This window comes from Chiloscyllium plagiosum, chromosome 30 (assembly GCF_004010195.1).
Source record: "Chiloscyllium plagiosum isolate BGI_BamShark_2017 chromosome 30, ASM401019v2, whole genome shotgun sequence".
NCBI lineage: Eukaryota > Metazoa > Chordata > Chondrichthyes > Orectolobiformes > Hemiscylliidae > Chiloscyllium > Chiloscyllium plagiosum.
The window spans coordinates 2,279,395-2,300,464 of NC_057739.1; the positions used below are offsets into that span (position 1 = coordinate 2,279,395).

Genomic DNA, 21,070 nt, shown 5'->3' on the forward strand with positions numbered 1-21,070 from the left:
CCCCCCCCCGCTCCCCAACAATATCCAAAACAGTATACTTGTTGTTGAGGGGAATGGCCACAGGGGATCCCTGCACTGCCTGCCGGTTCCCTTTCCGTCCCTGACTGTAACCCATCTACCTTTTTCTTGTACCTTAGGAGTGACTACCTCCCTGTAACTCCTCTCAATAACTCCCTCTGCCTCCAGAATGATCCGAACTTCATCCCTGCTCCAGTTCCCTAACATGGTTGACAGACTAATATGACAGACTAGGAGAAAGTGAGGACTGCAGATGCTGGAGATCAGAGCTGAGAAATGTGTTACTGGAAAAGCGCAGCAGGTCAGGCAGCATCCAAGGAGCAGGAGAATCGACATTTCGGGCATGGGTCCTTCTTCAGATCTGCCCATGGGGTGGCATGGTGGTTCAGTGGTTAGCACTGTTGCCTCACAGCACCAGGGATCCAGGTTCGATTCCAGCCTCAGGCGACTGACTGTGTGGAGTTTGCACATTCTCCCCGTGTCTGCGTGGGTTTCCTTCGGGTGCTCTGGTTTCCTCCCATAATCCAAAGATGAGCAAGTCAGGTGAATTGGCCATGCTAAATTGCCCATAGCGTTAGGTGCATTAGTCAGAGAGAAATGTGGGTGGGTTACTCTCTGGAGGGTCAGTGTGGACATGTTGGGCCAAATGACTTGTTTCCACACTGGAAAGAATCTAATCTAATATCACCATTAGGCCCCAGTGTTATATCTGTCTCCTCCAGTACTGCAGAGTCCTGTTTGGAGAGGAGGTGATCTATACCCCAGTTCCTGAGTTATCGTCAGTTTGACTGCATCGACAGTGAGACTTCCACCAGCCCATGGTTACAATGCACTGATCCCAGAGACTGCAGTAGACACCTCCCTCTAGTGGCTGTAGTCTACATTCCTGGTTGCCTGAGATTACACAAACAAACTGCTGAAACTGTACAGAATATTATTTCAAGCGATTCAGATCATAAGAACTGCGAGGAAGGTGAAATCAAACACACAGAATACAGCACTGCAGGGTTTCTCAGTGACTGTGAGTTAAGTGGGCTGCAGCACAGCTCTCGTTAACAAACTGATAGGTCCAAAGGAGATCAGTGGATAGAGAATAAATACAGAGCCAGTCTGGACAGGAATGAGAATCACAAGACAAACATGTAAAAGCATTTTCAGGAAGATTGAGAGAAGAAAAGGAGAGATGAAAACAAGATTAACAAATGATCATAGACAGTGTAAAAGAATAGAAACTGAAAACAGTGCAGAAATATGCAGTGCAAAGGAATGTACAAATGCTCTCACTTGTGGCACAGATACTCACAAGGAAACATTCACATTTGAAGATAAGCGCACAATTCCTCAAACCTACATGTACACATTCCTCAGATTATAAACAGATTGCAGTGTGATATTAGCAGATTTTGTGTCAGTTTGTTCACTATGGCCTGGAGTTTCCAAACAGTGACAAATATGCTCAGATCTAGTCTGCTTGAAGCTTGTCCTGTCTTGTCCCTGCTGCACGTTTACGGATTCTCCTCAGCCCAGCTTTCCTAGAAATCCAGGGTACGTCAATGGCCCTAGGGAATTCGACAGGCAAAATCGACGTTTCGGGCAAAAGCCTTGGGCCTCCTCCACCGCCGCTCCCTCACTGCACGTTTACGGATTCTCCTCAGCCCAGCTTTCCTAGAAATCCAGGGTACGTCAATGGCCCTAGGGAATTCGACCACAGCGCAGTGCTGTTGGCGCAGACAGGATCGATCCCCTTTTTATGACACTCACTGACAACTAGGTAGTTTAAGTCCAGTGTAATGTTAGTGAAGGAGTGAGGTGGCGGCTGGGCAGGTTTTATTTATTTGTTAGTGGATGTGGGTATTGCTGGTGAGGCCAAGATTAATTGTCCAGAGGGCAGTAAAGAGTTAGTACATTTCTGTGGGTCTGGAGTCATGTGTAAGCCAGATGAGGCTAGGGCAGCATTTTCGTTCCCTAAAGATTCTTGCAATAAAAAAAATTTGGAATTAAATAAAAACTAGCCAGATGATGACAATGAATTCATCTGGTTCACTAACGTTCCCTAAATACAGAAGGAAACATCAATGTGCCAGATGTGTTCATTGTCATCATTCAGCTAGTTTTATTTAAATACAGATTTTATTTATCAAATTCAAATTTCAGCACCCTCCACAGTCAAACCCATGTCTGCTGGGTTTCTGGATTACTGGTCTCGTGACATTACCAGGTTGGCAGGGGGTAGATGAGAAGGGTGTTGGCTGAGAGGAAGGTCAGTTCTAAAGTTGCCCAAAAGTTGAACTGATCTTTTTCAAACAGTGTGAGACAAGTGGACTGACAGATTGCTGAAGGATAAGCCAATGGTAAACTAGGAGGAGGCACTAAACAGTGAGATCCTTGGCACAAAGCAGACATCGCCCCTGCAGAAATAAAATGGGACCGTCAAATCTAGATGTCTAGAGAAATACAGGTGAAGGTTAAACAAAAATGAAGTATATGCTAGTCGCACATAACACTGCAGTTAGCCTAGAGGAGTGCAGAAAGTGCAGGGATTAAGTGAGAAAAGAAATATATATTTTTTCCCTGTTTTTGATTTCCTTATCTACTGGTAAAACATCTTTGGGTTTTCCTTTATCTTGCTAAAGAACAAGAGGAGAATTCAGGAAAGAGTGGGACCTATCAGAGATGAAGAAGGGAACGTGTGTGAAGACACAGAGATATGGGAAGAATTTTAAATTAATTTTTTGTCTCTGTATTCACAAAGGAAAGAGTTGATGGAGATATAGTAATGCAAGAGGAGCAGTGTAAAATATTGGACAAAATAATCATGATGAGAGAAGGTATGTTACAGGAATTAGAATTCTTGAAAGTGGAAAGTTGCCAGGGCTTGATGGATTATTCGCTATGATGTTGAGGGAGGACTGGGAGGAAATTGGAAAGGACATCTGGGTGTCTGTGGGTCAGCATGGACAAGATAGGCTGAATAGGCCCCTTTGTGCTCTATCACTTCTATGGTTCGATGACACTCGTGACTGATCAGAACCCCGAAATACCATCAACTCATTAACTTTTAATTCCACAATGTGCTTTTGAAAAGTGATGTGCCACATCCGAAAAATGACTGCAGATGTAAATTTAGTCACTGTTTGGAAAAATCCTGTTTGGAGTTGTAGAATGCTGTACCTATAGATTGTTGGAAAAAACCTTAGAGAGAATAAAAGGAAGAGAGAACGAAGGAACTGACTACCTACCCCCTCTGCAAGTCACCCCTGCAGAGTTTTTATGGTTTGGCTTTCCATGATTATACAAAGCAGGGGTTACAAACTACCTGTAATGCTAATCTGTGTGTGTTAATGGCCTGATGTTCTACTGCATGGACTAGTGTGCTGTGGGGTTCACAGCTTTAAGAACAGCCATTTAAACACCCCTGCATTGTTGGAAAATACTGTCTCACTCTGCCACTGCAAACAGAAATTAGAACAAAAAAGTCTCAATCAACCTACACACCAACCGAACCACGCGGCCTGTGAGGAGCTGTAGCTGGTCACACCTGCTGCAGACATAGTTGTCAGAGACACTAGACTGCTCCCTATCTCCCACATCTGGCAGGAGTATACAACTATCCTAACTGCCATCTCTGACCCTCCACAATTAGACAAAGAATGGAATCTTACGTTACCTCATTGCTGATCGCCCTCTTCACCAAAGCCCACACTTTAACCTCCATCAGCATTTCAACTACAAAGGAGCCGTTCTCAAAATGGCCACTCTACTAGAGCTTGCCTCCCTTTTATTTGCTCCAGGGCGGCCGAGGACTTCTCCTAGAAACCTCCTCAGTGGCTTCTCAGCAGTGCCCTGTTAGATGCCCTTGCACCGCTAACACCAGCTCTTCTGCACTCCCCTCCTTGGTTGAGTGACTGAGCCAAGTCCTCCCAGAATTCTCCTCACTCACTGATCAGCAGCACCCTCAATGAACTGTGGCAGTTCTAGAAGACAACTCACTCCCACCTTTTCAGGGGTAATCAGCATGGGCAACCCAGCCAGCAACACCTTTATCATGTGAATGAGTAAAAAAGGCACAAAATGGAAATGTGTGAAAATGGCACTTTGGTAAAGTCAAGTAAAATTCAAGTTTGTGAGTTTAAAGTGTATCTCCTATCCAAAATTGTATCCGCACCAAAGTAGTGAGACTTCTTGAATAATTGTTTTTCATACAGTATGGAGGTGTCTCCCACAGCTCAACGATTTGGAATTAAGTATCGAGGGAGAAATTTCAAAGTTTGGAGATATTACAAATCTTGGAAATATTATAACCAATGAGAAGGATGGCAATAAATTTCTGTGAAACAGGCTGGTGAACTGGGCATTTAGCGGATAAAACGTAATGCATAGAAGCTGAAATAATTTGACAGAAAGCATAAGGAGACGCAATATGAAACATACAATTCTAAAGATATAAAATCAAAGAAACCTGGGCGTGTTGAGTTTTAAGTGGGGCAGGACAGATTGAAAAGGCTGTTGAAAGTGCAGATGGTCTTACTGAGAGAGGCACAGAATGCAAAAACAAGGAGATAATGCTAAGCCTTGATGAAATGTGGTCGAGTTACAGCTGGGGATTGTGTGAGTTACGGACCCCTCAATTAAAGGTACGGTATACATCTTCAACTTCATAACATTACCATCCTTCTTAAGAGAGAGGGAATGCTGTTATGCACTGAGAGCATGTTATTCATGTCCTCCACTGTGAAGACAGATACAAAATACCTGCTCAATGCTTCGGCCATTTCATCACATCCAGTAACTAAATGCCCCTTCTCATCCTCTAAAAGACCACTTTAGCCACTCTTTTTTGTTTTATATATTTACTTTCTCAAACATACATGCAGTGGCTGATATACACACAGTTGCTCACAAATGCACATACTCAAACATACACTCACCTGCACATGCACACGCTGTCACATACATGCAGTTGCTTGCAACCCCACGCACTCACTCATGTACACAAATTCAAGTCCACTCACTCATGTACACAAACAGCAGCAGCTTGTCATGCACTATGGAAATGGCGTTCCCTATTCCTTTGGTATATCTTGTGAATTGTCTTGATTAGTACAAGATAGAAAGCTTTGACTGGATGTGTGTTTTTTCAGCAATACTCTGTAGAATACTTGCTTACTCTATCATACTTTCCCTCTCTCTAAAGCTCTCTATTAAATTTGCTTCCCCTACCGTTCTCACTTGAGATCTCGATGATACTCACCGCTTCCATGCTTTCTGTGTCTCCCTCTCAGGCTCTGCAAAGCCCAATGCTCTCTCTGACACAGTCACTTGTTAAGTCTCTGTCATGCTCATTTGCACACTCTGAATTCCTACATTTGGCATCGGAGAGACACAGTAATATACTACTCCTGTCAACGTATTGGCTTCAATTTGAAAGAAGGTTAGGTTTAAAGGGATGACGGTGGCAAAGTGCTAATGTGTACTTACTTGGTAGGCCTTGTTTAACCACAACACTGAGCAGGACGTCATATTCCCAATCCAGTGTAGATTCCCAGAGATCAGATGTGTTTCATTTAACCAACAACCAAAGACATCATAGGGTTTATTCCTCACTCTGGACAGCAAGGTGAAGTCATCTGAAAGGAGAGATTACCCAGAGCAGGTGAAATTAATATTGCTTACAGACTCAAACAATGTCACAACAAGGAAGACACAGGAAAAGGGCTGTTTCATTCTCTAGCCTCTCACTAATGCTTTTCCCGTTTTCTGTGCAAATGTTTCCTTTTCAAACATTTTTCCAGTTACGTTACAAACATTATTCCTGAATCTCCTCCATTTGAGGCAATGCATTCCAGCTGCAAACTTTGAATAACTTTCAGAAACTGCTGCAATATATTTCACATTTAACATTTCTTGGATGACTTCAGTTTTGAAGGATTGCAGAAAAAGGACTTCAATAGCCATTAAACTTGAAATAAAGATCCAAATTAGGAACGCCAATCTTGATCTTTATGCTCAAGTCTGGAGTGCGTCTTAAACCCCCAAACCTTCAAGATGACAGTTCTCTGAACTGAGCCAAAGCTGATACGTACAGCTATAATTAATGAATCCTCATTTTTTTTCAAATGCCATTTAATATTTTTCTTCGATTGATCTGTTCTTTTATCCATTCACAGGATTCAGTGTTGCTGGCTGTGACAACATTTAGTCTCCATCTCTGATTGACCTGGAGAAGTTAGTGGTGCTGGAAATGTGTTGCTGGAAAAGCGCAGCAGGTCAGGCAGCATCCAGGGAACAGGAGAATCGACGTTTCGGGCATAAGCCAAGAAGGGCTTATGCCCGAAACGTCGATTCTCCTGTTCCCTAGATGCTGCCTGACCTGCTGCGCTTTTCCAGCAACACATTTCCAGCTCTGATGTCCAGCATCTGCAGACCTCACTTTCTCCTCAGAAGTTAGTGGTGAGCTACCTTCTTGAACTGCTGCAGTCTAAATGAATCCCTAACACTGACTTTCGGATGACTGTTGGCATTTGTTGAGTTTCCCCCTCTCACTTCATGTTGAACAGGGTTTAACACTTGCAGTTTTCCGGTTCCCCAGCACTCAACCCAAATCCAAAGAAGATTATGGTCAGACTCTCAGCAGTTACCGCCCTGACTTTATAGAATTGAGGCAGAGGACTAGCCGTGGTCATATTGTTTACAGAAGCAGACCAGAGGGGCTGAATGGCCTCCTCCTGCTCCTAATTCAGACATTCTGAACTCCCATCAGCAAACTAAGATGTAGTCATCTGGACTTGGTCTAATCTCAACTTTCAGTAGTGCCCGATCTTTACCATGTTTTATTTCTTGATGGCCTACTCTTAAACTGCGGAATCCAACTGCCCCCTGCTGCAATTTCTTTTACTTACCAATTCTTCTTTCCTTTGTTTGTATTTTAATTGTAGTATAAGAATAAAGTGTGTTTTGAACAAGTAATATGGGGCGGCACAGTGGCTCAGTGGTTAGCACTGCTGCCTCACAGCACCAGGGACTCTGGTTCAATCCCAGCCTCGGGTGACTGTCTGTGTGGAGGTTGCACATTCTCACCGTGTCTGCGTGGCTTTCCTCCGTTTTCCTCCCACAGTGCAAAAGATGTGCAAGTCAGGTGACTTGGCCATGCTGAAATGCCCAAAGTGTTCACGGATGTGTAGGTTAGGTGCATTAGTCAGGGGTAAAAAGGATAATAGGGTAGGAGAATGGGTCTGGGTGGGTTACTCTTTGGAGGGTCTGTGGGGACATGTTGGGCCGAAGGGACTGTTTCCACACTGTAGTGATTCTGTGGATATTACCAATCGAATTATATCAAACACAGCCTTTAAATAAAGGTTTAAGATCTAGGCTATCTCCTTGATGTATTTGAAGAGAGCTTGGTCTGGTCCATAACACTGCCTAAAAGCCTCTTAAACATTGTGCATAAGTGTATAAACGATTCTTGCACATCATGTCACCCTGGTACTGTACCCCAGTGTTATACAGTGTTATACCTGTCCCCACCAGTACTGTATCCCAGTGTTATCCAGTAACAAACCTGTCCCCACCAGTACTGTATCCCAGTGTCATACAGTGACACACCTGTACCTACCAGTACTGTACCCCAGTGTTATACAGTGATAGACCTGTCCCCACCAGTACTACACCCCAGTGTTATACAGCGACAGACCTGCCCCCACCAGTACTGTACCCCAGTTTTATAGTGACAGTCCTGTCCCTACCAGTACTGTACCCCAGTGTTATACAGTGACAGACCTGTCCCCAACAGTACTGTACCCAAGTGTTATACAGCGACAGACTTGTCCCCACCATTACTGTACCCCAGTGTTATACAGTGACAGTCTCTTCCCCACCAGTACTGTACCCTAGTGTTATACTGTGACAGACCTGTCCCCACCAGTACTGTACCCCAGTGTTACACAGGGACAGACCTGTTCCACCAGTGTTATACAGGGACAGACTTATCTCCACTGAAAGAAGGTCCAGCACTGTATTCTCGATGTGAAATACATCTATTTGGCTTCATCTTGCTCTGATTTCATATATTTTTGATATTGCATCATTCCCTTATCTTCAATAGAGACCAAGTCCGAAAGGTTTAATATGCGCACTTGCATTCTCCTGAATGCAGAAGATTAAGGGTATTGATATTGAGTTGTGTATTTAATAGGCCCTTGTAATTCTGTCCTGCAAAAAGACAGTGAATAAGAAAGAGGAACTGCAGCTTTCAAGACTGAGATCAACAAATGTTGTTTTTGAAGGAATATGGATCAAAGATGGGTCAATGGAGTTTTGTCCTGATCATCCATCTTGTTATTGAATGGGTAACAGGCTTTCAGAAAGCAATGGCCTCCTCCTGTTCCCATTTTGGTCAAAATATGTTTCCCAAGGCTCAGTGTTTTTTCTGGTATTGCTGAACCCACTCATTAACATTATGCTGGCAGAGAGGTACCTAGACTGAAGACCGCGATTTCACCAGACGATGAGCTGTGAGGCCCAATGTAGACTCCAGAGACAAGGAGGAGGGTGTCCTCAGCATTGAACTGGGAGAACTGGGTATAGCTCCAATTGTAGGGGCGCATATTGGCACTGTGCAACACTGAAATCTCCAAATCATTGCTCCACACCTGAAAGAAACAATGAAAACAACACTGAGGATGCCATCTAACAGCCAGAGTTCCTGTTCAACAGAATGAGCTCAGGCACTTACAGGTTTGTAATAAAACACCTTACAATGTATTACCTAAAAGTACGACAGTAATGGCTGAAAATAGGCTGTGTTGGGTAGCAACCGATGTGAAATATAGACAAGTTGTCATCACATATAGGCAACATTCCCTACACAATAGAAATGAAAATAAATCTGGGCAGCCAATGGATTCTGAGAAACATCATCTGAAAAAGACTGAGGCGAGACTGCATCGTACTGAACAAGAAACAAGATAGACAGGAAACTAGACGTTGCTTGAACATTTCAAACAATGCCTGGGACTACCGACATGTGTTTATCCAAAACCAGTACATACCAAAAACTACATTCGGAACAAATTGAAATAGTCATTCAATAACGTAACAATGGTACAGACTGCAAAGACAGAGAGAGAGAGAGAGATTGTAAAGACACAGTAAGAGAGGTTACAAAGACACAAAGGTCATAAACTCACAGAGCAAGAGATTTTAAATGCCCACAGAGGGTGAGAGAGATCATCAACTCTGACAAAGCGAGAGAAGACAGAAATCATAAACTTTGAATGAAGTTGTAAACTTGAGAGTAAGAGAGGTCATAAACTCACACGGAGTGAGAGACCGTAATTTCAGAGTGCAGGATGTGAAGTCAGAGTGAGAAACGTTGTAAAGTCAGTGAGAGAGGGTACAAACTCACACAGACTGACAGAGGTCAGAAAGTTATACAATGAGATGGAGGTCTTAAATTTATAGAGTGACAGAGGTTGTAAAATTACACAGTGAGACAGGTCATAAATTCAGACAGAGAGATCTCACCTTGACAAAACAGTCCTTGGAACAGGATCCAAATAAGTAGCCATTGTGAGAGAAACTGACATGTAAGACTTGGTCACGATGTTCCTTCAAGGTCTCCACTTCCACACATGGAATTGTGTCGTATAGTCTCTGAAATTCACCCAGCCATGAAACTGCAGCTAGAAGAAGCAAGATATTAGCATTGAGTGGTGTTAGCCTGTGGCAATACAAGGTATTCCGATATCTGTTTTAGTTGAACATCTATTTCCTTCCTGTACCCTGCCTGTAAACTCTAAGCAGCTACCTGTGGGGATGGTGTGAGAGAAATACACCTGTGGCACATTGGTGAAGGTGGCATTTCCTCATGAAAGCTGGCACGAGTCACAGTGTTAGGCAGTGCAGTGTTTTGCGATCAGAGTCGAAGAGTGTGTTGCTGGAAAAGCACAGCAGGTCAGGCAGCATCCGAGGAGCCGGACAGTCGATGTTTCGGGAAGGGCTTATGTCCAAAACATCGTCTCTCCTGCCCCTCAGATGCTGCCTGACCTATGTGCATCTGAGGTCCTCACTTTCTCCAGTGTTTTGCTGTGCTCAGAATCAGGGCTAGAATAAATATCCCAGCATTCGCACAAGAGCTGATGAGTACAATGTCATTGATGAGGTTCATATAGACTTCCCAAAAACATTTGCTCATAGAAAGAACAAGAACGAGAGGGCATTGATAGAAAGTGATGTCAAAAGAAGCAAGGGTAATGTGAGAACAGATTTCTTCACTCAGCAAGTTGTGAGGGAGTACACTGCCTGGAAATGTGGTGGAGGCAGGTAGAATTGGATGGTTATTTGGACAGAAGTGAGAAAACAGAGTATGGCATTAAGTAATGGAGCTAGTTCAGGCATGATGGGCTGAATGATCTCCTACCGCACCATAACAATTCTGTGATTTGATAAAAAGTTGCAATTAGTCCCGAGTGTCATGAAGTAAAAGGGCCAGTAGCAACACAGATAAGAAATTGGTTGGGTGACAGGAAATCTTAGAGTGGCAAACAGTTGTTGTATGGACCAGGGAAATTTTATATCCGGATTTTATATATTCGTTCATGAGATGTGGGCATCGCTGGCTCGCCCAGCATTTACTGCCCATCTCTAATGGCCCCCATTAGCAGCCAACCATATTGCTGTGGGTCTGGAGTCACATGGAGGTCAGGCCAGGTAAGGATGGCGGTCTCCTTCCCTAAAAGACATTTGTGAACCAGATTGTGCTTTTAATTGAAGGTAGTTTATATCTTTTTTTTAAAGAATGTGACTACCTTTGATTGTCACTCCAAATTTTTACTGAATTCAAATCTTACCATCTGTCATGCTCTGATTCAAACCTGGATCCCCAGAGTATTCTGGATTACTAGCCTAGATCTCCCAAAGATTGGGATTAGGCCCAATTTTATAGACTATTAGGACCCTTCTTTATATATAAATCAATGACCAACATCTTAGTTTACGGAACACAATTTGAAAATCTACAGATGACAAAAGAATTGCAAGCATTGTGAACTCTGAGACCAATGGGGATTAACTTCAAAAGGACACAGCTGGGTTGGTGGACAGGCAGCAGATGAAATTTATACAAAGAAGTGTGAAATGATTCATTTTGGTAAGAAGAATGTGGAGAGACAATAAGAAACAATTGATACAATTCTTAAAGGAGGTGCAGGAACAGAGGGCCCTGGCTGTTCATGTGTATAAATTATAAATGGTTCAGAGAATGGTTCATAAAGCATACAAGATCCTGAGCTGCATAAAAAGAGGGACAGAGTACAAAAACAAGAAAATGATACGAAATCTCTGTAAACCTGTGCTTTAAACTCGAATGGATGGGATGAGCCAACAATCAAAGTGAATTGATACAATAGCATTGTGGATGGCATGGTGGCTCAGTGGTTAGCACTGCTGCCTCACAGCACCAGGGTCCCAGGTTCAATTCCAGCCTTGGGTGACTGTCTGTGTGGAGTTTGCACATTCTCCCCGTTTTTGCGTGGGTTTCCTCCGGGTGCTCCGGTTTCCTCCCACAGTCCAAAGATGTGCAGATCAGGTGAATTGGGCATGCTAAATTGTCCATAGTGTTAGGTGCATCAGTCAGAGGGAAATGGGTCTGGGTGGGTTACCCTTTGGAGGGTGGGTGTGGACTTGTTGGGCCGAAGGGTCTGTTTCCACACTGTAAGTAATCTAATCTAAATTTACAAACTCTCAAGGACCTAAATATTACATCCTTATAGAACCTGGATGGTAATTTGGACCTGAGCAGAATACACAACAGAGCTACGGGACTGGGTAGACGTTACTGTGTATGTGAAGCCCACATTATAATGAGTTCATCTCGAGACTTTCACAACAATACTGTGGGACCATAGCTTAACTTGACTGCTGGCTGGAAGAACCCACCTCCCCTTTGTGGGGGAGGATAGATGGTGTTATAACTCACACAACGTCCAAAACCAATGAGTCCACCAGCAGATGGAATAGCTAGGGTAGGGTACGACAACCCAAACCATGATGTCATCATGACACTACAGCCATTTTCAAAGTGACTTAGAATGTTTCAGGAACATTCCCTTTTTGTCTATAATATGTCACAATAACAAAATGCTACACAATGGGTTAGACAACAATTTGTAAAAATGATTAGAGATTCTAAGCTCAGAATTGCCCTGGAAATTAGTTAAAAATCACACAACACCAGGTTATAGTCCAACAGGTTTAATTGGAAGCACTAGCTTTCGGAGTGAAGCTCCTTCATCAGGTGATAGGTGCGTCGCTCTGAAAGCTAGTGTGCTTCCAATTAAACCTGTTGGACTATAACCTGGTGTTGTGTGATTTTTAACTTTGTACACCCCAGTCCAACACCGGCATCTCCAAATCCTGGAAATTAGGGTAGGCCAGAAGTCTAAATATAGAGGGAGGAGAAGCCTGAATGGGAGTACTAGTGGGTTGTTCAGAAATGCTAACTCTGCCCTCAACTGAGGGAATACGTATAGATTACATAATTACACCTCCTGGGCGTCCAAGGGTTACAGTACAGAAGATAACACAGTTGAATGTTTGGCTGAAGAGCTCGTATAAGAGGGAGGGTTTCAGACATCTGAATCGTTGCGATCTCTTCCAGGCCATGTGGGACCCAGACAAGAAGAAAGGTTTGCACCTAAACTGGACAGGCACCAATACCATCGCAGGAAGTTCCTTTAGTGCCACTTGGGAGGGTTTAAACTAATATGGCAGGAGATTGGCAAACAGAACAGCAGGTCACAACATGTGGAGTGATCGAGGAGAAAGTCAATGTTAGGTCAACTAAGTCAAATAGGAAGAACAGGCAGGGTCAGGTTAATGAACACAGCAGGACGAGTGGTCTGAAGTATATTTAATGCAAGAAATATAACAGGTAAAGCAGATGAGCTTAGAAGAGACAGTGAGGACTGCAGATGCTGGAGAGTCAGAGTTGAAAGTGAAAGCTGGAAAAGCACGCAGGTCAGGCAGTATCCGAGGAGCAGGACAGTCGACATTTCGGGCTTAAGACCTTCATCAGGCCCACTCCTCGGATGCTGCCTGACCTGCTGTGCTTTTCCAGTGCCACACTTTTTATGACTCGAGATGAGCTTAAAGCCTGATTTAGTAATGGGACAATCACGTGGTAGCCATTATAATAACGTGATTGAGAGAAGAGTAGGACTGGCCAATTGATGCACCGGGGTTTTGATGTTTCAGGCATACCAGACAGGACTGTAAAAGGGGTATGGGAATTCCATTACTGATGAAGGAGAGTGTAACAGCTATGCTGAGAGAGACATCCTGGAGGGCTCATCCAGACAGGCCATATGGGGACAACTCTGGAATAAGAAAGGTGCAATCACCAAGATAGGGTTATACTATAGGCCTCCTAATACTCAGTGGGAAAATCATGGAAAGATTTTAAAACCCAACAGGACTGGTAGTAAGTAATTCTAACTTCCCCAATATTGACCAGGACTCCTTTAGTGCCAAGGGCTTAGACGGGCAAAATCTGTTAAGCATATCATAGAACATAGAAAGGTACAGCACAGAACAGGCCCTTTGGCCCACGATGTTGTGCCGAGGTTTAGTCCTAATGTAAAATATAATAACTTAACCTACGCACCCCTCAACTCACGGCTATCTATCCAGGAAGGTTTCTTGAAATAATATGTGCAGAATCCAAATAGGAAAGGGGCAGTACTAGACCTTATTTTGGAGAGTGAGCCTCGCCAGGTGGTTAAAGTTTCAGTGGGGGGACATTTTGGGAACAGAGATCATCAAGCTGTAAGTTTTAACATGGTTATAGATAATGAAAAGGCTGGTCCTTGCATGAAAGTGCTAACTTAGGGGAAGGATAATTCCGTCAGTATTAGGCAGGAACTGGAGAAGTTAGGTTGGAGTGGCTGTTTGAGGGTAAATCTGACATGTGGAAGTCTTTTCAAGGCCAGCTAATCAGAGTTCAGAACTGGCATGTTCCTGTGAGGATGCAAGATAAGGGTGGCAAGATTCAGGAATTTCAGATGACAAGAGATATTGAAAGGGTTAGTCAAAAAGAGAAAGGAACCATATATAAGGTTTAAGAAACTGAAATCAAACACGACCATTTAGGATAATAAACAAGACAGAAAATAAATTAGAAATTAGGAGGGCGAGGAAGGAAGGCCCATGAAATGTCCTTGGCAAATAGGGTTAAGGAAAATCCCAAGGCATTTTATACATATATTAGGACCAAGAGGCTAACAAGGGAAAGGGTAGGTCCACTCAAGAACAAAGGAGGGAATTAATGCATAGAGCCAGAGAAACTGGGTGAGGTCCTGAAACAGTACTTCACATCAGTATTCACCGTTTCTGCAGCAGCAGTGGGGGTGGTGAGAATGAGGATCAGGGGCTGCTGGGAGTGTAAATTAATCCTTTAGCTGGGGCTGTTTTCCCTGGAGCATCGGAGGCTGAGGTTTACAAAATTGAGGGGCATGGATAGGGTAAATAGGCAAAGTCTTTTCCTTGGGGTTGGGGAGTCCAGAACTAGAGGGCATAGGTTTAGGGTGAGAGGGGAAAGATATAAAAGAGACCTACAGGGTAACTTTTTCACACAGAGGGTGGTACGTGTATGGAATGAGCTGCCAGAAGTGGTGAAGGCTGGGACAGTTGCAACACATTTAAGAGGCATTTGGATGGGTATAAGAATAGGAAGGGTTTGGAGGGATATGGGCCGGGTGCTGGCAGGTGGGAATAGATTGGGTTGGGATATCTGGGCAGCATGGACGGGTTAGACTGAAGGGTCTGTTTTCATGCTGTACTCTCTTTGACTCTAATTACTTATCTCCAGAACAGGTGGAGTGCACGCTGAGCAGGAGCGGACACGGGACTGCCGAATAAGTGAGGTAATATATTTGGGTGGTTGCTTTACCCGAAACACTACTAAGGTAGTGTCTCCCACCCATCCACCTCCTCTAACAATAAAAAAGGTTCTGTGCACCGATTTGGTAAGGATCCTAGTTTATTTTTCAATAGTTTCTTTGGGAATTCAGAACAGTGGGAATGGATGTTAGGGCAGATGCATGCTCCTCCTGTAGGATTTGGAAGGTAAGGGTCACCACTAGTGTCCCCACTGACTTCATCTATGGGAAGTGCACCCGCCTCAAGCTCCACAGAAACTGCGATAGGGAACTGGAACTGGAGCTGGAGCTGGAGCTGGGTGAACTTCAGGTCATTCAGGAGGAGGAGGGGGCAATAGAGAGGAGTTACAGGGAGGTAGTCACACCTCAGGTACAGGAAAAAGGTAGATGGGTAACAGTCAGGGGACAGGCAGACAGTGCAGGGATCCCCTTTGGCCGTTCCCCTCAATAATAAGTATACCGTTTTGGATACTGTTAGAGGGGAATGATCTACCAGGGGAAAGCTATGGTGGCTAGGTCTCTGGTACTGAGCCTGGCTCTGTGGCTCAGAGGGGAAGGGAGGAGAATAGAAAAACGCTAGTGGTAGGAGACTCAATAGAGGAACGGACAGGAGATTCTGTGGTCATGAACAGGACTCCAGGAAGGTATGTTGCCTCCCAGGCGCCAGGGTCTGGGATGTTTCAGATCCAGTCTATAAGGTTGTGATGAGGGACGGTGAGCAGCCAGAAGTCGTGATGCACATTGGCACCAGTGATATTGCTAGCAAAATGGATGAGGGTCTAAAAGGTGATTTCAGGGAGTTAGGGTTGGAAGCTAAAAAGCAGGATGAGCAGAGTAGTAACCTCAGGATTACTACTGGTGCCATGTGCTAGTGAGGAGAGGAACAGGGAGCAAATGCAGCTAAATACGTGGCTACAGGGCTGGTGCAGGAGGGAGGGCTTCAGGTATGTAGATCATTGAGGGGAAGGTGGGACCTGTACATGAAGGACGGGTTACACTTAAACTGGAGGGCACTAATGTCCTGGGCAGGAGATTTGCTGGAGCACTTTGGGAGGGTTTAAACTAGTTTGGCAGGGGATGGGAACCAGAGCTATAGATGAGGTGGAAAGGTGGGTTAGTAAGTTTGCCGATGACACAAAGGTCAGTGGTGTTGTAGATAGCGTCAAGGGCTATTGCAGACTACAACAAGACACTGACAGGATGCAGAACCGAACAGAGGAGTGGCAGTTGGAGTTCAACCTGGATAAATGCGAAGAGATTCATTTTGGAAGTTCAAATTTGAATGCTGAATACAGAGTTAAAGACAGGATTCTTGGCAGTGTGCAGGAACAGCGGGATCTTGGGGTCCGCATACATAGATCCCTGAAAGTTGCCATACAAGTTGACAAGGTTGTTAAGAATGTGTACTATGTTTTGGTTTTTATTAGCAGGGACATTGAGTTTAAAAGCCGCGAGGTTTTGCTGCAGCTCTACAAAACCCTGGTTAGACCACATTTGGAATGTTGTGTCCAGTTCTAGTCACCTCATTATAGGAAAGATGTAGATGCTGTAGAGAGGGTGCAGAGGAGATCTACCAGGATGCTGCCTGGATTGGAGGGCATGTTTAAGAGAGGTTGAGTGAGCTTGGGCTTTTCACACTGGGGAGAAGAAGGGAGAGAGGTGACTTGATAGAGGTGTACAAGGTAATGAGAGACATAGACAGAGCAAATAGCCAGAGACCATTCCCCAGGGCAGAAATGGCTGTCATGAGGGTGATTGGAGGAAGGTATAGGGGAGATATCAGAAGTAGGTTCTTTACATAGAGAGTGGTAGGTGCATGGAATGCACTGCCAGTGGTGGGAGTAGAGTCAGAGACATTAGGGACATTTAAGTGATTGCTGGACAAGCACATGGACAGCAGTAAATTTAGGGGTGTGTAGGTTAGGTTGATCTTAGATTGAGATAAATGCTCAACGCAACATCATGGGCCAAAGGGCCTGTACTGTTCTGTGTCCTACAGGAACATGTGTTCATGATATAGAGAGGGTATGTTGATATTAGCATAGGACAGAACAGAAGAATAGCATAGAACGGAATCCCTACAGTGTGGAAACAGGCCATTCGGCCCAACCGAAGTCCATACCGATCCCCTCTAAAGCACCTAACCTACACATCCCTACAAATATTCTGGTGCATTTCAATATTAAGGAGGATGTTAGATGTCTTGAAAAACATTACGGTAGAAAAATCGCTTGTGCCTGATGATATTTATCCCAGGATAATGAAGGTGGGAAAAGAGGAATTCCTGGCCCCTGCAGAGATCTTTGTATCCTCTTCAGCCACAAGTGGTGTCCCAAATGACTGATGACTAGCCAATGTTGTTTCTTTATTTAAGGAGGACAGCAGGGATCATCCAGGAAATTACAGGCCATGTTGGGAAGCCTTGTCTCACAGACCTGATTGATTTTCTTTGACAAAGTAACAAAATTTACTGATGAGGGTAGAGCAATGGATATTGTCCACATGGACTTTACTAAAGCATTTGATTCAAACATCAGGTTGAAACTCGAATGCAGCTGCCAGCAGAGAATGTTTTTCTTTTCGCAGACTCAAACAGAGTGGATTTTTTGTCACAGGGAGGAGTGTTCACTCCTTCCTTATAAATACTGAAATTGTACCTTTCGTTTGATTCAGCATGAATTCTTAATCTTGGAGTTGATTGGAAAACCATGACCCATGTTAATTTCTGATTAGCAGATGCAAATGAATTGCAATCATGTGGTTAGCACTGCTGCCTCACTGTCCCAGGTTCGATTCCAGCCTCAGGTGACTGTGTGGAGTTTGCACGTTCTCCCTGTGTCTGCGTGGGTTTCCTCCGGGTGCTCCGGTTTCCTCCCACAGTCCAAAGATGTGCAGGTCAGGTGAACTGGCCATGCTCAATGCTCATAGTGTTCACAGATGGATAGATTAGACAAGGGAAAAAGCAATAGTGTAGGGGAATGGATCTGGGTGGGATACTCTTCAGAGGATTGGTGTGGTAAAAACAAGGACTGCAGATGCTGGAAACCAGATTCTAGATTATAGTGGTGCTGGAAAAGCACAGCAGTTCAGGCAGCATCCGAGGAGCAGGAAAATCGACATTTCGGGCAAGTGCTGAGCTGGAAGGTTGGAGCTGGAGTGAGGTGGGGGAAGGGGAAATGAGGAAACTGGTGAATTCAGATACATGTGATTACATAAGCTTGAATAAAAGCGCTGAAAAAAATGGAGTCTCATCTGATGACTGTGGGTGGGGGGCACTGAACTTCCATTTGAATCTCTCTATTGCCTCCATTGTCTCTCCGTGTAACCTGTGCATACTCATTTCCTGCTCCTTTCATTCTGTCTTGGATCGTTTATTACCTGTCCTCTTGAATACCTTTTCTCAACACTTCCTCTTTCTACCTCCTTTCCTATTTTCAAAACTGGGAAATACATCTGTTTGACTAATTCTTGCTTCCAACCCAACTTGGAGTTTTGCTCATCTACTTTTGCAATATCACAGACAGCAGGTTTATTCAAAAACAATTAAATGGCTAAGTTAATAATGGGAGGGTGAATGCTTCCTTGAGAACACTAGAAACCATATGCGAAGCAACCAGTTAGCCCAAAAGCTCCTGGTGACCAGCTGCTTTGAGACAATTTGGGAACTAACCTTTCTTACTGTGCACTAACGGTACACAAGTTCAAAAAACGTTAAAGGGAAGGAAAGAAATCTAGACAAACTGCCATTTAACGTCTGGGGTAAGAGGCAAATTCACTCCAGATCAGGAAAAAGACTTGCAATCATACAATATCTTTCGTAACCTCAGAACATCTCTGAGGTTGTTACACAAATTTAATGCTCACGGGCAACGAAAATAGAAGCTGCTGAAAAAGCTCAGCAGGTCAGGCAGCAGCTGTGAAGAGAAACCAAAGTTCATGTTTTGAGTCCGGTGATCATTCCTCAGAACCCAAAACGTTAACTCGGATTTCTCTTCACAGATGCTGTCAGACCTGCTGAGCTTTCCCAGCAACATCTGTTCTTGTTTCTGGCTTACAGCACCCGCAGTTCTGTTGGTTTTTATTTAATGCTCAAGGGATTCAACATGAGCGGGGAGTAAGGACTGATTTGAAAGCATGAATGAAAAGGTGGTTTTTGGGACAGAGGGTACAGTACTAGAAGGACTGGTGTTGAGCCCTTAGCAATTTTCAGAATAGCCCTTACCTATCTGCATGTAAGACATCTAAATTTGCTTACTATACACACCTCCATTGGAAAATTGAGGATGGCACAGTGCCTTACAATGCGAGGGACCCATTTCAATTCCAGCCTTGGGTGAACATGAGTGTGGAGTTTGCACATTCTCTCCATGGCTGTATGGCTTTCTGCCACGTCCTCCAGTTTTCTCCCACAGTCCAAAAATGCGCATGTTAGGGGGATTGACCATGCCAATTTGCCCTGTAGTGTCCAGGGATGTGCTGATTGGGTGAATTAGCCATGGGAAATATGGAGTTACGGGGAGACGGAGCTATGGGGGGCACTGGGTCTGGGTGGGACGCTGTCCCGAGTGTCAATGTGGATTCGATGTGCCGAGTGGCGTCTCTCCACACCGTAAGGATTCAGTGAAAGGAAGCCGGAGACTGCAGAGACATACAGACAAGGGAAGTGACATATAGACTGGAAGGTGACAGATAGAGGACAAAGTGGGCAAGTAAGAAATTAACAACTATATGAAGAGAAATGGAAAGGCAGAATATTTTTTAAAAAGGTGCAAAACTATTAAATTTGGCATTCACAGGAATTTGGGTGCATCACAGAAATGGAAGATACATCTTCCATTTCTGTGATGCACCCAATTGGGCGGCACGGTGGCACAGTGGTTAGCACTGCTGCCTCGCATCGCCAGAGACCCGGGTTCAATTCCCGCCTCAGGCGACTGACTGTGTGGAGTTTGCACGTTCTCCCCGTGTCTGCGTGGGTTTCCTCCGGGTGCTCCGGTTTCCTCCCACAATCCAAAGATGTGCAGGTCAGGTGAATTGGCCATGCTAAATTGCCCGTAGTGTTAGGTAAGGGGTAAATGTAGGGGTATGGGTGGGTTACGCTTCGGCGGGTCGGTGTGGACTTGTTGGGCCGAAGGGCCTGTTTCCACACTGTAAAGTAATCTAATCTAATCTCAACTTCGTTCACAGGCTAATTTGAAATTAAAATATTGAAAAATCAGCCACGTGAGCTCTTCTTGCAATCCATGCTTCTAGAGTTCTCATTCCAGCTGCTTGGACAAGGACCACTTCAGAAAACTACATGCAGCAAGGATACCAAAGGCATATTCGTCCTGAGTGCAAGATGTGAAGTCAGGAAGCCTTGCTGTAATTCTATAAGGCTTTATTGAGATCAAATCTGGAGAACTGTGCTCAGGTTTGGCCTATTACCTGAGAAAGGTAGAATATACTGGCCTCAGAGGCGAGGTTGAGGTCAAAGGTCAGTTGTTACCATATTGAATGGCGGAGGCTCAAGAAGCACTGAAGCATTCCCTCCTTCGGTTCTGAAGGCAGGTGTTCAACAACGTATGACACACTTGCGAATGCACACTGTCCAGCAGGACAAATAGACAAACAGACAAACCTGGGTGACGAGGCACTGAGCGATTCACATTGTAGTAACGATAAAAGAGGTCCTTCCAGAGAAATTCGTCGCGGGACACCCCATACCACTGCCTGCATGTGGTGCCAGCTGCGAGGACGTCTTGATGTTCCAGCTTCAGGAAGACTTCAAGGAGAACAGTGTCTGGCAACTGGGGGAGGCCCCCTCCCTCCATCCTATCATTCTGAGCTCATGGACACTGAAAAGAAAATCATCAGGAAAAGAATGAAAACGCAAAATGCTGATTCAGGAACCATTCCTATATTGCAATACCCTTTGAGGGTCAAACAAACCACACCTTACACAGCAACTCAGCAACATTTCTGGAGCTCTGGATTTTAAAATATTTATTTTGAGATCACTGGCAAGGTCAGGATATGTTATCCATCCCTCATTGTTCTTCAGCTAGGTGATTTGCTCTGTATTTTCACAACTAGTTAAGAATCAATCACATTACTATGGGTTAACACTGTCTCAGTGA

General features: G+C 44.3%; 1 protein-coding gene across 2 annotated transcripts in view; it reads right to left on the reverse strand.

Moving 5' to 3' along the window:
- fbxw5 (F-box and WD repeat domain containing 5) overlaps positions 1–20,806 on the reverse strand; it is a 36,818-nt gene extending 16,012 nt beyond the window's left edge. For both annotated transcript variants that reach the window (XM_043719804.1, XM_043719803.1), the window contains exons 1-4: positions 20,572–20,806; positions 9,541–9,698; positions 8,492–8,666; positions 5,497–5,645 (exon numbers count right to left, since the gene is read on the reverse strand). In XM_043719804.1, coding sequence (XP_043575739.1) covers positions 5,497–5,645; positions 8,492–8,666; positions 9,541–9,698; positions 20,572–20,764 — 675 coding nt within the window. In that variant the 5' untranslated portion in view covers positions 20,765–20,806. The remainder of the gene's footprint in view (positions 1–5,496; positions 5,646–8,491; positions 8,667–9,540; positions 9,699–20,571) is intronic.
- Between the last annotated feature and the right edge of the window lie 264 nt (positions 20,807–21,070).